General features: G+C 42.3%; 1 protein-coding gene across 1 annotated transcript in view; it reads right to left on the reverse strand.

Annotated features, from left to right (window-relative positions):
* Positions 1-13,709, reverse strand: part of NPNT (nephronectin) — a 49,930-nt gene extending 36,221 nt beyond the window's left edge. Inside the window, exons 1-3 of the mRNA XM_066549008.1 lie at positions 13,628-13,709; positions 12,204-12,304; positions 4,849-4,899 (exon numbers count right to left, since the gene is read on the reverse strand). Coding sequence (XP_066405105.1) covers positions 4,849-4,899; positions 12,204-12,304; positions 13,628-13,698 — 223 coding nt within the window. The 5' untranslated portion in view covers positions 13,699-13,709. The remainder of the gene's footprint in view (positions 1-4,848; positions 4,900-12,203; positions 12,305-13,627) is intronic.
* Between the last annotated feature and the right edge of the window lie 327 nt (positions 13,710-14,036).

The raw sequence follows: 14,036 nt of genomic DNA on the forward strand, positions 1-14,036 counted from the left end.
TGGTCTCATGATTATTCACTTCAATTGGATAATTTTAAATGCATTTTTCTTGGGTCAGATGTGAAGATTTGCTCTCAGTTCCCATTAACTTCAAGGAGGTATCCTAGGGCCTTTTATTTGGCCATAAATCTGAGTACCTTTTTTCAAGATTGGCAGGAACTACCTTTTCCCCCAAAAATAAGGTGACAAATACCACATTTTAAGTCTCACTAAAACTTCAGGACAAATTAAACTTCCTGTAAAAATAATACAAGGAATTGAAATGTGAATGGGTGGTTTGGGTTTATGATGGGTTGTTTGTTTTTTCTTTTTTTTCAAGTGTGAAAGAGTGGAAGAAAGAATTTCTGGTGAAGTGCACATGCTGCTAGCATGCATTATGCTCGTGAAAAAGCCAGAAGCCACCAATCTTCTGAGCCACTGCTTGCTGTTGGTGTTATCCAAGCATTACTCAACCATTCTGAATTATTATCTTAAATTGTTGCACAAATACAACAAATGAAAAACACATTCAACAATTTCATTATGGGTCTGTAATGCTGGCAGATGTTTTGATTTCATCTGTATTTTCTCAATGCACCCAGTTCCCTCACAACTGCTTTGAAAGTGCACCTCAGACTCGGTCAGATCCTCTGCACTAAGCTGCCCACTTTCGAGGGCATGGGTGACTACCACATGCTGTCCCCTCTATTCCTTCTCGTCTAGAATTTTAACATTAATGATCTCTTTGTTGACTACCAAACACTGTTTGGTGGAGTCCTCACCAGAAGATTGCACTGCCTGGTTCCTACCTGACTAATTCCTCTTCATTTGCGGCCAGCAATGGAAATCCCTCAGCTTTCTTAATGGACCGTTCCTAGCAATTGAAATTCCCTTTGGTCTTCCAACACTCCTAGCTATGTTTTTCATTAAAACAGCATTGGGTATGATTCTTATATTCTTTTTCTCTGCTTTGTCTCCCAATTTCTGAACTTCTTTTTCATCTCTCTGAAGCCTAAAATTATGCACAGAAATACCTGCATCTGAACCAAACTATGCTAACCATCTGCCTGAATGGCCTTGTTTCTACCCTCTCTTCCTGAGTAACATACAGCCCCCTATTTATTCTGACTCCAGATCCCAGCTCCTTAAAATTCAATTTGCTCAGGCACAGCAAGTAATTTGTGCAGCAGCCTAGAAATGATTACACAGTGTATTCAGCTTCACAAAACTCCATTGGATCCTCTTACACTGCTGATTGCAGAACACATTTCCCATCTTCAGATCGTTTCTTACATTCCCCCCAGTACCAGCTTTCTAACAAGACTTGCATGTAGGTGAAAGAAGCTTTCCTCTAGGCTGCCTCCTCCACCTGAACCTGGGTGCCTTCCTCCTGTGGTGCTCACAGACCACAACACCAAGTTCCATAATACTTCTCTCCCCCAGAGGCAGCTGCAGCTCACATCTCTCTCGCTGTTTACCTTTTGCAATTCTTTATAAATTATGCAATCACATAAACATGCTCAGGAAAATGAAACTACCTTATTCACAGTAATTTTGATCTAGGATCCCAAAGGTATGAGCTAAGTTATAAAATAAACCATTGTAGATCTTTCAGAGCTGCATATTTCTTCTTTGTTCAACTACATACTCCAATTACTCACAACTGCTAGAGAATGCATAAAGCTTATCCCACCTCAAAGTTACTAGAAGGTGGTAAAAACGCATCATACCCATAACTCTCATTAGGATATTACTTCTGAAAAAGTGACTTTGCTTCCCAAGTAAGTGAATTAATAGTCACAGAATATATCTCTGCAGAGATTAATAAGCCTGACTAGGACAACTGGGTATTAATTTTCAGATAATTTCATCTGCACAATGCTTCTTAATCTATTTCTTGGGGAAGATAATAAATGTCCTTGACCAGCTTCTGTAACTAGAAACTGACAATAACATCAGACAAAATGGTAGTATCTAATGCCTGAATACTTTTTCAGAAATTATTTGCCCTTATTTGTGACATTCATGATGTCAAAATGTTCAAGTTTTTATCTGAAACATACATTTTATTAAGTAAGTGGCTCCTTATTTTTCATGCACAACTCCAACACTTACCCAAGTAAATCAGTTACTCAGTTTGCACTTCTGATTCTGGTAACAGTACATTAACATGACAAACTGCAACCAGTGTGGGCCATTCACTGCAGTGAATTCTTGCCTTGGCTATGACTGCTGCCAAATGTGTTTCTAAACCACACAGACAAATCCAGACTCTGGCTTATGAATGCCTTGATATTCAGAACAGAACTACACAGCATGCGTAACTTCAGCATGGGTAACACTGAAATCAATATGATTTAATGAAGTCAGTGGAAGTTAATCTAATGCTTATACACTTAAATACTCTTTCTTAAAAATCAGCAGAAATCTGATCTAACACACGCAAAATTAGAAAAACAAGAATTACTTCATGCTTTGTCAAGTTCGTGTTTGCATTTCAAGCGGTTCACTAAAACGGCTTAAAGAATGGTGCTTATCATCTCAAATGCCTCTTTGTTACCTGAATTTTTCTATGTGTTCACAGAATTCCAACAGGTAGAAATGGGATAGCATGAGTGTCTCTGTGTGGTGACAGAAGACCAACTGGGTCCTACTGATATTTTGTTTATTCGAATATAAAACATCCACTGGCTTCAGCAGTGTAACTTCTGTATCACAGCAACAAAGCTGATTTCACACAGAGATGAATGGCTGACTGCTTTGCTCCTCCCTGTCTGAGACTCGTGCCTCTGCCACAGGGAGTGCAAAAAGAATCACAGAATCTCTAGGCTGGGAGATATCTTCAAGATCATGGAGTCCAACCCATGCCCCAACACCTCAACTAAACCATGGCACTGAGTGCCACATCCAGTCTCTTGTTAAACACATCCAGGGATTGTGACTCTACCACTTCCCTGGGCAGACCATTCCAGTACTTTATCACTCTTTCTGTGAAAACTTTTTCCTAATATCCAACCTATATTTCCCTTGGCACAGCTTAAGGCTGTGTCCTCTCATTCTGTCAGTGCTGCCTGGAGAAAGAGACCAACCCCCACCTGACTACAGCCACCTCTCAGGGAGTGCAGAGAGTGATAAGGTCACCCCTGAGTCTCCTTTTCTCCAGGCTAAACACCCCCAGCTCCCTCAGTCGTTCCTCACAGGGTTTGTGTTCCAAGCCCCTCACCAGCCTCGTTGCCTCCTCTGGACACGCTCCAGCATCCCAGTGTCCTTCCCAAACTGAGGGGCCAGAACTGGACACAGCACTCAAGGTGTGGCCTCACCAGTGCCCAGTACAGGGGAAGAGTGACCTCCCTGCTCCTGCTGGCCACACCATCCCTGACACAGCCCAGGATGCCATTGGCCTCCTTGGCCACCTGGGCACACCGCTGGCTCATGTTCAGCTGGCTGCCAACCAGCACCCCCAGGTCCCTTTCCTCCTGAGCACTGTCCAGCCACACCGTCCCCAGCCTGTAACATTGCAGGGGGTTATTGTGGCCAAAGTGCATAACTCAGCACTTGGATTTATTAAACTTCATCCCACTGGACTCTGCCCATCCATCCATCCAACCATTCCAGGTCTCTCTGCAGAGCCCTCCTACCTTCCAACAGATCCACACACGCTCTCAGCTTAATGTCAGCCCCAAATTTGCTAATGAAAGACTCAATCCCCACATCCATGCCATCAATAAAAATATTGAACAGAGCTGGGCCCAGCACAGACCCCCGAGGGACACCACTGGTGACAGGCCACCAGCTGGATGCAGCACTGTTCACAACCACTCTCTGGGCCCAGCCATCCAGCCAGTTCTGAACCAGCAAAGAGTGCTCCTGTCCAAGCCAGGGGCTGCAGCTTTTCCAGGAGTGTGCTGTGGGAGACAGTGCCAAAGGCCCTGCTGAAGTCCAAACAGACAACATCCACAGCCTTCCCTGCATCCACCAGGAGGGTCACCTGGTCATATGAGGAGACCAGGTTGGTCAAACACAACCTACCCCTCCTAAAGCCCTGCTGGCTGGGTCTGACACCCTGGCCATCCTGGAAGTGCTGTGTGATGACACTCAGTATAAATTGCTCCATAATCTTACCAGGTACTGGGTAAGGTTATGGAGCAATTTATATTGAGTAACCTTACCAGGTACTGAGTCTATGATTACCAGGATCCTCCTTCCCACCCTTTTTGTGAACTGGTCACATTGGCCAGCTTCCAGTCCTCTGGAACCTCCCCAGTGAGCCAGGAACAGATGAGACACATCAGTTCCTAAGGAGCAGCAGACTACAGCCCTGGGTACCAAAGTAAACTATGTTGATTTCATTTTGCCAGGTTCTATACTGCTGGAGACCAAGGGCTGTAAAGTTTCCATGTTCTGGGAAGGAAAACCTGTAGTGGAAGTGCAAAGCAGGCAGTGGGGGGCAATAAGTGCCTCAGCCATTCCAAAATAACCTCTCACTGCACATGATTCAATGCCATGAAAGCAAATTAGGCCTCCTAGGTCTGACGGCTTGTAAATGCATTGCTGGTAGTACAAACAATTTGCAGAAATGGAAAAATACTGCACAGGGCTTGAGGGTAAAATAAAGAAAAGGAGTAAAAAGGGAAAAAGTGCCATATTTTAGAAAATAAGTATATCATTGTATAGGCGTCTGGGATAAAATAGCCCTGTTAATTTCTTTCCCTCCTCATCTTCCCCAAATCAAATGCTTAAAAAACAAAAAACAACAAAAAATTACCTTCTTGTCACATATTAAAATTTTCATGTAAACTTATGACTTCAAGGCCATAACTCCGAGTCATAAACTTGTCAAAATTATTTCAAGAAATATGTTCAGCTAACCTTTGGGCTGGCACCTTAGGCTGGCTATTCTCTGCCTTAAGACGTAGAACGCTGCAAAACAAATCCAAAAGAGAAATTCCAGCTTTTTTTTTTTTTTCTCTGTAAGGAGGATGGACTTGGCTGTGGTTTTTATCAACTTGTTACATTCCTGGAGAATTACATACATTCAACATTCAGAGCTTTTCTGAAATAAAAAAAATTCTAGTACACATTTAAAAATGGAAATACCTTACATCAGTATCTCATTATGAGATTTAACAAACACATTCTGATACATAAGAGTAATTAAATATAATGATGTGATGCTATTCTTATTCAATCAACTAAGGAACTACACTTTGTCAAACTTCATACAGTAAGTAGTTGTAAAAATTCTCACGTTTCATGGTTCGGGTTCAACATGTCCATCAACAGAGCACAAATGCTTTTCTTAAAGACACAGTATCCTTTCATTTAAGTGCGAGTATATATTTTTAATTTAACACTGTCTTCACAGCTCAAACACAAAGGCCTAGCATCTGGATGCTAATTTGAGAGCAATTAAAATTACACCCATTTATATGTATCTGAACATCTGCAACCAATAAACATGTTGGCACACAAATTTACTGGTCATTTTTATAACATTTAAAAATGTAATGTCATCTAAATTAAAAGTAATACTTACTTTAAAAGAAACCTTTTCAGCTCTTGCTACCACATGAAACAAGATATGCTACATAACTTAAATAAGATGAAAACACAGATATATGTCTCAGGCTATTTGGAATCAATTTATTTGCCATAAATTAATGTTAGCAGCATGGCTTGTTAGGCTACACAGCCTTGTGATAGCAGGCTGGGACTTGAGCAACAGCAGCTCTTTGTATTTTAAGTAGTGTGTGACCAACACTTCAGGGTTTTCTATGATTGCAACTTATACTTGTTTAAATTGGTTTTAACTAGGAAGTCCCTTAGCCTTGGTTACAGTGAAAGGAAGCTCCTCAGGTTGTTGCTGGGCTTTCAGAGAAGATGCAATTATGAATGTACTACAGTTGCAATTGTCAAATTGATTACTGATGACATTTCCTTAGAAAAAAGCAGGCTGAAAAACTACTAATCTACATATGAAGTGCATGAGGAATGCAGTAGGGAAATGGAAAAGGATACTGTATCTTTAACACAGTCAAGTCATGCTTTAAATGCATAAGGATCTAAACTGGGAAAAAAATTGAATAAAAATAGCAAAACCTCATTTTTATTCTTGAATAGCAGTGTAAAGCAGTATTGCAATTCTGTATAAAATGCCTTTTCTTTGAAAAGTACCAGGGATGCACAAAAATATCAGTCATTTTATAAGAAGCAGACATGCTTCATATCAGTATTTATTAAACACTGCCAACACAATGCATTAATTCAGATGGTGATCTTGCAACCCCAAATTCAGTAGCAAATTTCTTACTGACTTTAGGGATGTTTCTTTCAATGGATCAGCCTCCTAGAAACTCTTATTTTCACAGGTCATTACTGACAAAATCATGGTTTTATTTTGTGCATCTTGGACTATACAGAATTGCCATTTCCACTGAAAGCAATGTTACATGCAGGAAACAGAAATCCTAAGCTGCCCACGGCCTCTTCTCCCATTGATGTGTTGGATGATTTATATGGGTAAATCATCTTCAACTTCATTTTTACCAATACAAAATCTCCTTCTAGGCATCAATGAGAGCACAGACACTGCTTCCTCCCCCTCCCACCCCTGTAAGAGATTGCACAGAACAGGTACACAGCCTTTGAACTCATCAGGACAGCAGCAGCACAGACACTGCAAGAGCCTTCCCAAGGGTTGTGAGAAGGCAGCAGCATGCACAGTTCCCAGCAAAGCAATCAGGTATGCCTGCATCTGCTATACATCAACTTGTACAAGCTCCTCTCTCTTGCAAGTGCTCTTTAGAACTTCCTGAAATCATATGCTTTCTACCAGGTTTGGCTAAATCTAAATGCCAGCCTGACATCCTTCAATTAACACTTTTTAGTGCTGCTAAGGTAAGGGGAGGTGTAAACTGATGATTTGACTTTATACATCCTTGACTGTTCTGTCCCTAGGCCTTTAAGCCAATTGTGGTGGAAAACTACTTTGTTGACCTACTCTGGGTTTGCTTCCCAGGTAAAAAACACTAAAACCTCAGCATGAGGAGATAACCAGATAGAGTTACAACCAATGGGCTCTCTGAGAAAGCACACTCATCTTCACTACCCCTTCTGGAGACAGACTGCATGGATTTTCTTACTGTTTAAGGAGAATTACACACAGAAATGGGTGAAGTCATCAAATATCACTGCTTAACAAACCCACGTTCAGTTAAATTTTATTTCTGTTAAGCATCTTCTGTTGATCAAACTTTCTATCCATCAGACAAAATCTGCCGACTCCAACAGTCACACAGACTCAGGTCAGCAGAGGGTCTGACAGTAGATCTGTATTTGTTTATAGAAGCTGCAGATGTGGTCTATTTTAACACAGCAAAAGGAACCATTTTTGCCATCACCTCCAGCAAAGGAGTTGTCCAAACTGTAATGCAGAATGAGAATTCAAGCCACTTCGTATTGCTTTTCTTCTAAAAATCCTGAACTTTTTAAATCTATGTTAAAATGTTATCTCTTTCCAGTTTTTTTGCTGTTAAACTGCAGCTAAAATTTTGAAACAATCTTCACATCTGTAGTGTACCTTGACTACATATAACTGGTGTACAAATCAACTACAGACACAGCCAGGTTCAAAGCAGGTATATTTTGTTCATGAAAGACACACACACACAGGCAGAAATTATTTTTATAGCTTTTGAAAAAACTATAGAGATATTTGTAAGCCAGTTAAAAAAGAGGCAGACAGACCATTAGTTTTAAGAACAGTTTTGAGAGAACCTAGATAGATGAGTGGCAAAAATACCCACAAGAAATTATTTTTTGCATTTCTGCAAGATGTGTGCAAGGACCTGTGTCCTTTAAAACCCCTTGAATGGGCTCTGGGTTAGGACAACACATTCAGTACCACAGATGCTGTTGCCTTACAATGCAAAAGCATTTAGGAATTAAAAATGCACTATTGATACCTGCTTTCAGCAAAAATACTGTCACAGGAAGTCACCTCCCCTGCTCTGAGAAAAGAAATCCAGAAGCAACTCCTTCTACCCTCACTTTTATTCTGGGTTATAGCTCAGCTGTGTGCACAACAGTAAGACATAAAGCAAGAAAACAACTCCTCTATTTTTACACATATTTCATCAGGTACTTTATCAACATACCATCTTTCAGAGAGGTAGGCTTTTGTGTGATTATTCCCACTTACAGCTATTACTCCCACACCTACTAATTAAAGTGCAAGTAAATCCTGCAGGCTGGGCAACAACATGGGATTTTTGGACTAATTTCAAGTGGGATATTTAAGATCTAACTTTAGAGCATTGATGCAGTGAGTTCCTCAGTGTAAAAATTCAACCCTATCAATGACAAGGGCACTTCATGGGAGCACCAACAGTTGGTGTTTAAACATAATTTCTGTTGCTTACAAATTAGCCTTTCAATACACCAGGTTGAATTAATTAATCTTTTACATACCAAATCAAAATCTAAGAAAAGCTACTTAGTTATGTTAATGATGGAAGATATGCACAGTTCTAAATTGAAGCCACTAAACAAGCATGGATGGACTTTCAATTTACAAGGACTAAGAAATGCCAATGAATTTGAGTTACATTTGTTCAGACCCTTTGAAAACATGCCTATATTTTTATCAATCTCAAAATGCATTTAGCTGCCTAAACATGGATCTCAATTGGGTATTCAAAACCCACAAGAAAGAAAAAAAAATCCAACCTGATTCAAAGTTCTTGATTCTTTCAGTTTGAAGGACAATTTCTAAGCACATTTACTGGAATTTGAAAGGGCATTTGGGAAGGGAATTTCATGAGTGAATACTTTTACTGGCTGAGATGTTACAGCTGACACTGACAGGCTCTGGAAGGAAGCTTACAGACAGATCAGACCTACGTGCACAAGTCTTGATTGGTGTAAAGAGGAGAGAGGATGTTGTAAAGAAAGAAGTGTAAATTAAAGGAAGACCCTATTTCAACTTCTTCCTACATGTTTATAAGAGCAGAAGACAGCTGAGTTATTATGCTGAGTGACGTTGCTAAGCAGCACTAAGCATGATTATGCTCCACGTGCACTCCCTTGCCAGTCAAAGGGACATAAAAGGAATAACTTCACACTTCACAAATCCAAGTTTAACTAACACAGTTCAGTTTCCATTTGCAACTCTTTGGATGGATTATGGATGGAAGATCAGGAGCATGGAGTCACCAAGGCTTAAGGCCTTAATGACACTCGTCAGCTGCACCACACTCCTGCTCTGCTAGAGCTGACATATCCAAGCTTAAGCATTTGTCACAACTAAACCACTACCTTAAATCACACTGCTGGTTTAAAAAAACACTTTTCTCAATAGCTGTGGGCAGAGGGCACGCCCACACCTGCTTGGTGGAGCAGCTCAGCTGGACAGCAGAAAACATATCCAGGTATATCAGTGACCACGTGCCCTTGGCTCGTCACAGTTCAGAGGTCTCTGCAAACTGGGACCACCCTATCCTGTATCTGTGTGCCTGCTCCACTCTGCCTCCAGCACGTCTCCTCCCCTTACATTTGTTGTCAGAAGGATAAATTTAGAGATAATTAGTGCTCGTGTGGTAAATTATGCATGAGTAAGCAGGTGAGAGTCCAAAGGTGCTGTAGCAGTTGCAGGCATACCAGAGATGGCTCAAGTTGGTTTGAAAAACAGCAGTTCCAACTCACTAATAAAGAGCTCAACATTATTGCCTAAATACTTGAAGCTTCTTTTTTGGACACATTTATGAATGTTGGGTCTCACTACTAATTTTTAAGCCTGACTTTATACTTGTTTTCCTTGTGCAAACAGAACTTCTACTAAAACACCAAAGAAAATGTACATCTAGTGAAGAAAGTCTGACATCTATTTATGCCACTCATTTTGGGGACAGGGCTAAGAGCTTTACCTTTGACCAGAGAGAAAGCAGAAGAAATTATCACGTACTTGACTTTTTGGAAAATTTTCAGTGATATTCCTTTGTACAGTAAAATACCCAAGTTTTCCTTTGAGGCCAGGAATGTTGCCTTCTGTGCCAGGTTATCCTACATACTGGGTGCCACATTCCCAAGGTGGAGAGTTGACTACAGATTTTCTATTTGGCTGCAAGCACTAGAGAGATTAATTTAGTGTAATCTCCTGCTTTGTGATATGTCTGGAATTTTCACCACCCGCAACTGGGGCAGATTTTCATGTTTTATTTTGCCAATAGTTTGTCTGCCATTTAGAACAGAGAAGGAGCTGCTGATGGTTTCAGTAATATTTTCACCTAAATATATGAGACTCTTCTGACCCTGCAATTCAAAAACTACCAGTATGTAAAGAGAAAAAAAGGGGGAAAATGCTTTTTGAGACCTAAGTGATAATTGTATTCTTTTGAAAGTCTGGTCCCAATTACTGGAGATGATCCCAGAAAATACCTATCTACATGTCTTCTAAATGTGCATGGAGACAAATTTGTGGATAATGGACTAAAATGCAGTGGAAGGAGGTGACAATTCACCTACCTTTAGCCTTAAGGAAAAGAAAAAAGCATTTATAGTATCTGGAAAAGCCAGCACTAAAAATTAACTTACTGACAGAATTCAAAGAACAACAAATAAATTCTACTTTCTGTGTATTATTACTTTTGTCTCATTTCCAATTTTTAATTATGAATCTTTCGATAGTATAAATTTATGCAACTTCTGTCTCCCAATATCATAAAAACGCAAACACAAATCAGATTTGGTAATAATGAGAAACTAACTTTCACCTAGACATGAACTGTAATTTATGGTCACAATATGGAAGACAACTTGTTTAAGAAAAGTGACACAGTAGTCTGGACTATTTTGGTTTTTGTTTGTTTTTTTTTTTTAAACAAAGCAGTTATTTATATTTTCAAGTTGAGCCTTCATAGCCTCAAACATTTAAACACACAATGATTTTCAAATAAAACTGCATCACAAAAGGTGGACATAGATCCTATTGCCTCTGGAGTAACCTCAATCAACCTACCAAATATTCTTCTTCCATCTTCATAAAATTCATACCAAGGAAAGGACTACTTGTTACTAATTAGAATCCTAAAAATCAAAATTATTCTTTGTATGGCCTGAGAGGTATCAACCCAAGATCTCTGCATCAAAGAAACAGTATCAGGGATGTTGTATTCCAGAAGTACTTTCCATAGTTTTTTACCAGTCATCTTATATATCTATTAAACCTTATGGGCTTCTAACATACTTAGGAAGAGAGAAACCAGTCTTGCTGCTTACAGATTTGAACAAAACCTTTGCTGAGAGTTGCATTTCTAATGCATTTCCTATCTTTTGCCAAATATTTGCCCTGCAGACTAGGAATTCACAGCATTTAACACCTGTTCTATTTTGAAAATGGCTTGACAGAAAATTAGCTCATCCACATATGTTTGTGTCTAAATAAAAAAAATAAAATTAAAAAAACTAAGGACCAGTGTTTATAGGCTTGCTCCTCCAAAAACTTCAGGATGTCCCTCATGTATGAGTGTTAAACATGAGTAAGCATCCCCAGTATCAAAGGTTGCAATTTTAACAAGCTGAGGTCTCTAAGTCACTCCTAACAATTTTAATTTTTACACAGTACTAGCCTCCACAGAATTCTTACTGAAGATGTAGTTTATGATGAAGACTTATCTACTGGTTTATCCTGCAGTCATATCAAAGAGTCTAGCTAGATGTGAGAATCTCAGAGATGTGTCTTTTCACGTGTGACCCAGTAAAAGGATGCTGTCAGGCAGATTTATTCCCTTAGTTTAGGTTTACTGAAAGAATACTTGAACTTAATACTTAATTGGAACATTTCCATCAATGTTCTAAGTGAAATATCAGTAATTTTGGTTTCCTTCTTGGATGCAAATATTATCATCCTGCAGTGCCTGTAACATGACACAGTGTAGTTACAGCAGGTTATAAGATCAGAGTACAAAACGAAGCAGAAACCAAAAAGAAATTTCCAAATTCTCATTGCCCTAACTCCACTTTACCTTATTTGACTGCAATCATTTTTAGCACTGTTAAAAACAGACAGAATTTTAACATGACAGCATCCTTCTAAGTCAGGCAGGTGCACACGTGCAAAAGCCTAGCCCTGAATGGTAAGGATGTGTGTGAACATGTGAAAGACATGACTAGGTGTACACAGGCCTTCTCTACAAGTGACTAGAAGCCCCAGCAGCAGTGATACTCACGTTGGCACTGTCCCCAGGCCACCCGGGCCCAGCCCCAGCAGCAGTCAATTCTGCTTCCAAAGCGACACAGTCCTGCAGACGAGACCATTTGTCTGGGCCACCTGTACAAGACAGTTCCACAAAGTCTGGTGAAACATTGTAAAAGTTCAAACCATCAAACATTTTAAAAGCTCAAATCATCCTAGAGTAAAAAAAAAAAATAAAAAAATTAATTTACCAACCAACAAACCCCAAAGGACAAAGAATAGCAAAAACTTCTCCTGCAGAGATGTATAATTTTTTTTACTTTTTTTGAAGAGAGTAACTGCTCTCTTCTGTCCCTGGGATATTTCTATCATTAATACTTTGTTCACTTAAAAAAATGCAAACGACAATAGGTGAAGGGGGAAATGATAGTTCGGATAACTGAGCAAAGCCTGAAAAAGCTGACATGCTTTGCAGTATGCTCACTGCTGCCACTCCCAGGCTGGCACTGAACAGAAATTCAGAAGTCTGAAACGGAACCTATAGTATGGAATAAAGGCCACCATAAAGTTTAGGCTTTGTTTTCATTCACAATAGATGGCAATTTTTTTCACTGAAACATTAAAGGAAAAAAAAAAAAGAAAAGCTTCTTGGACTGTTAAACAGAAATTAAATATAAAAGGAGCGCTGTAGTCTTCCTTTGTTCCAAGGAAAAGATACCACGGCCTCAAGCAGTTGTAAACTATTGACACGAATGAGTAATGTCTTTAAAGGACAAGCTGAAATCCCGTGAGCGCTGCGTTTGAACAGATGCGATTAAAAACAAAAAGAACCCCTGGGGAGGGCGGGGGTCGCGCTGGCCGCTTGTCCCGCAGGGCGCAGTGCCCTCTCCCTGCAGCGCTGCCGATCGCGACACTTGACACGACAGGACGCGACAGGACGGGGCACACGCGCCCCGAGCTTCGTGTCAGAACTTGAGCCGCGATCTCCGCCGCCGTATGCTGGGAGTGCCTCCGGGCGTCAATAAGCTAATTTTATCTCTACAGCACGCGATGCGCTTTGTTTTTAATTCTTGCGGGACGCGGCCCCGCCAGAGCAATGAACTTATCTTGTACCCAAGCCCGTGATCGGGCTGCCGAGCAACGCGCGGCGCCGGGCAGGGCGGGCGGCTCGGGGCCGGCAGGTCCGTGCGGGAGCCCCGGGAGCAGCACCGGCGGCCCCGCGCCTCCACCTGCGGCCCGCCCGGCCCGCACCGGGGAGCGCCTCACGCGTCCCGCCGAGGGCTCCGCCTCGCCGGGAGCCAGCCCCGGGGGCCGGTGCCAGGCGGGAGCCCCGGGGCCACCGCGGCGCCCCGCGTCGAAAAGGGGAGAGCCCGGGCTAGCTCCGCTCTCCCCGAGGGAACGCCGAGTTCGCCCTGCCCGGCCGGTCTCGGCCGCCGCCCCCTCTCTCCCCGCGCCTACCTTCTGTCAAATTCCCCGGCCGCCCCCAGCGAGAGGCAGGACGCCAGGAGCAGCCGCAGAGAGAGCTCCATGGCCGGCGGGGCCCCGGGCGGGCGGCGGTGGCCGAGGCGCTCCCGCTGCCGGGCGGGCGGGGGTCCGGCTGCCGCCCAGGCCGGCCGCGCTGCCACAGCTCCGGGACGGCGGCGAGCTCGGCGCCCTCCCTTTCCCTCTCCCGGTCCCTGCCCGCCCGCCTGGCTGCCAGGCGGAGGAGGCGCGGCGCGGGGAGCGGCAGCGCCGCCCGACCCCGGCAGAGGCGCCCGCGGCCCGCCCGGGGCCGCCTCCCCTGCCAGGGGCACCTGGCGAGCGTGGGACACCTGGGGCGGCAGAGAGCGGCAACGAGCCCCAGCTGCTGCCGACAGCGAGGCACGAA

Source organism: Molothrus aeneus, chromosome 4 (genome assembly GCF_037042795.1).
Source record: "Molothrus aeneus isolate 106 chromosome 4, BPBGC_Maene_1.0, whole genome shotgun sequence".
Lineage (NCBI taxonomy): Eukaryota > Metazoa > Chordata > Aves > Passeriformes > Icteridae > Molothrus > Molothrus aeneus.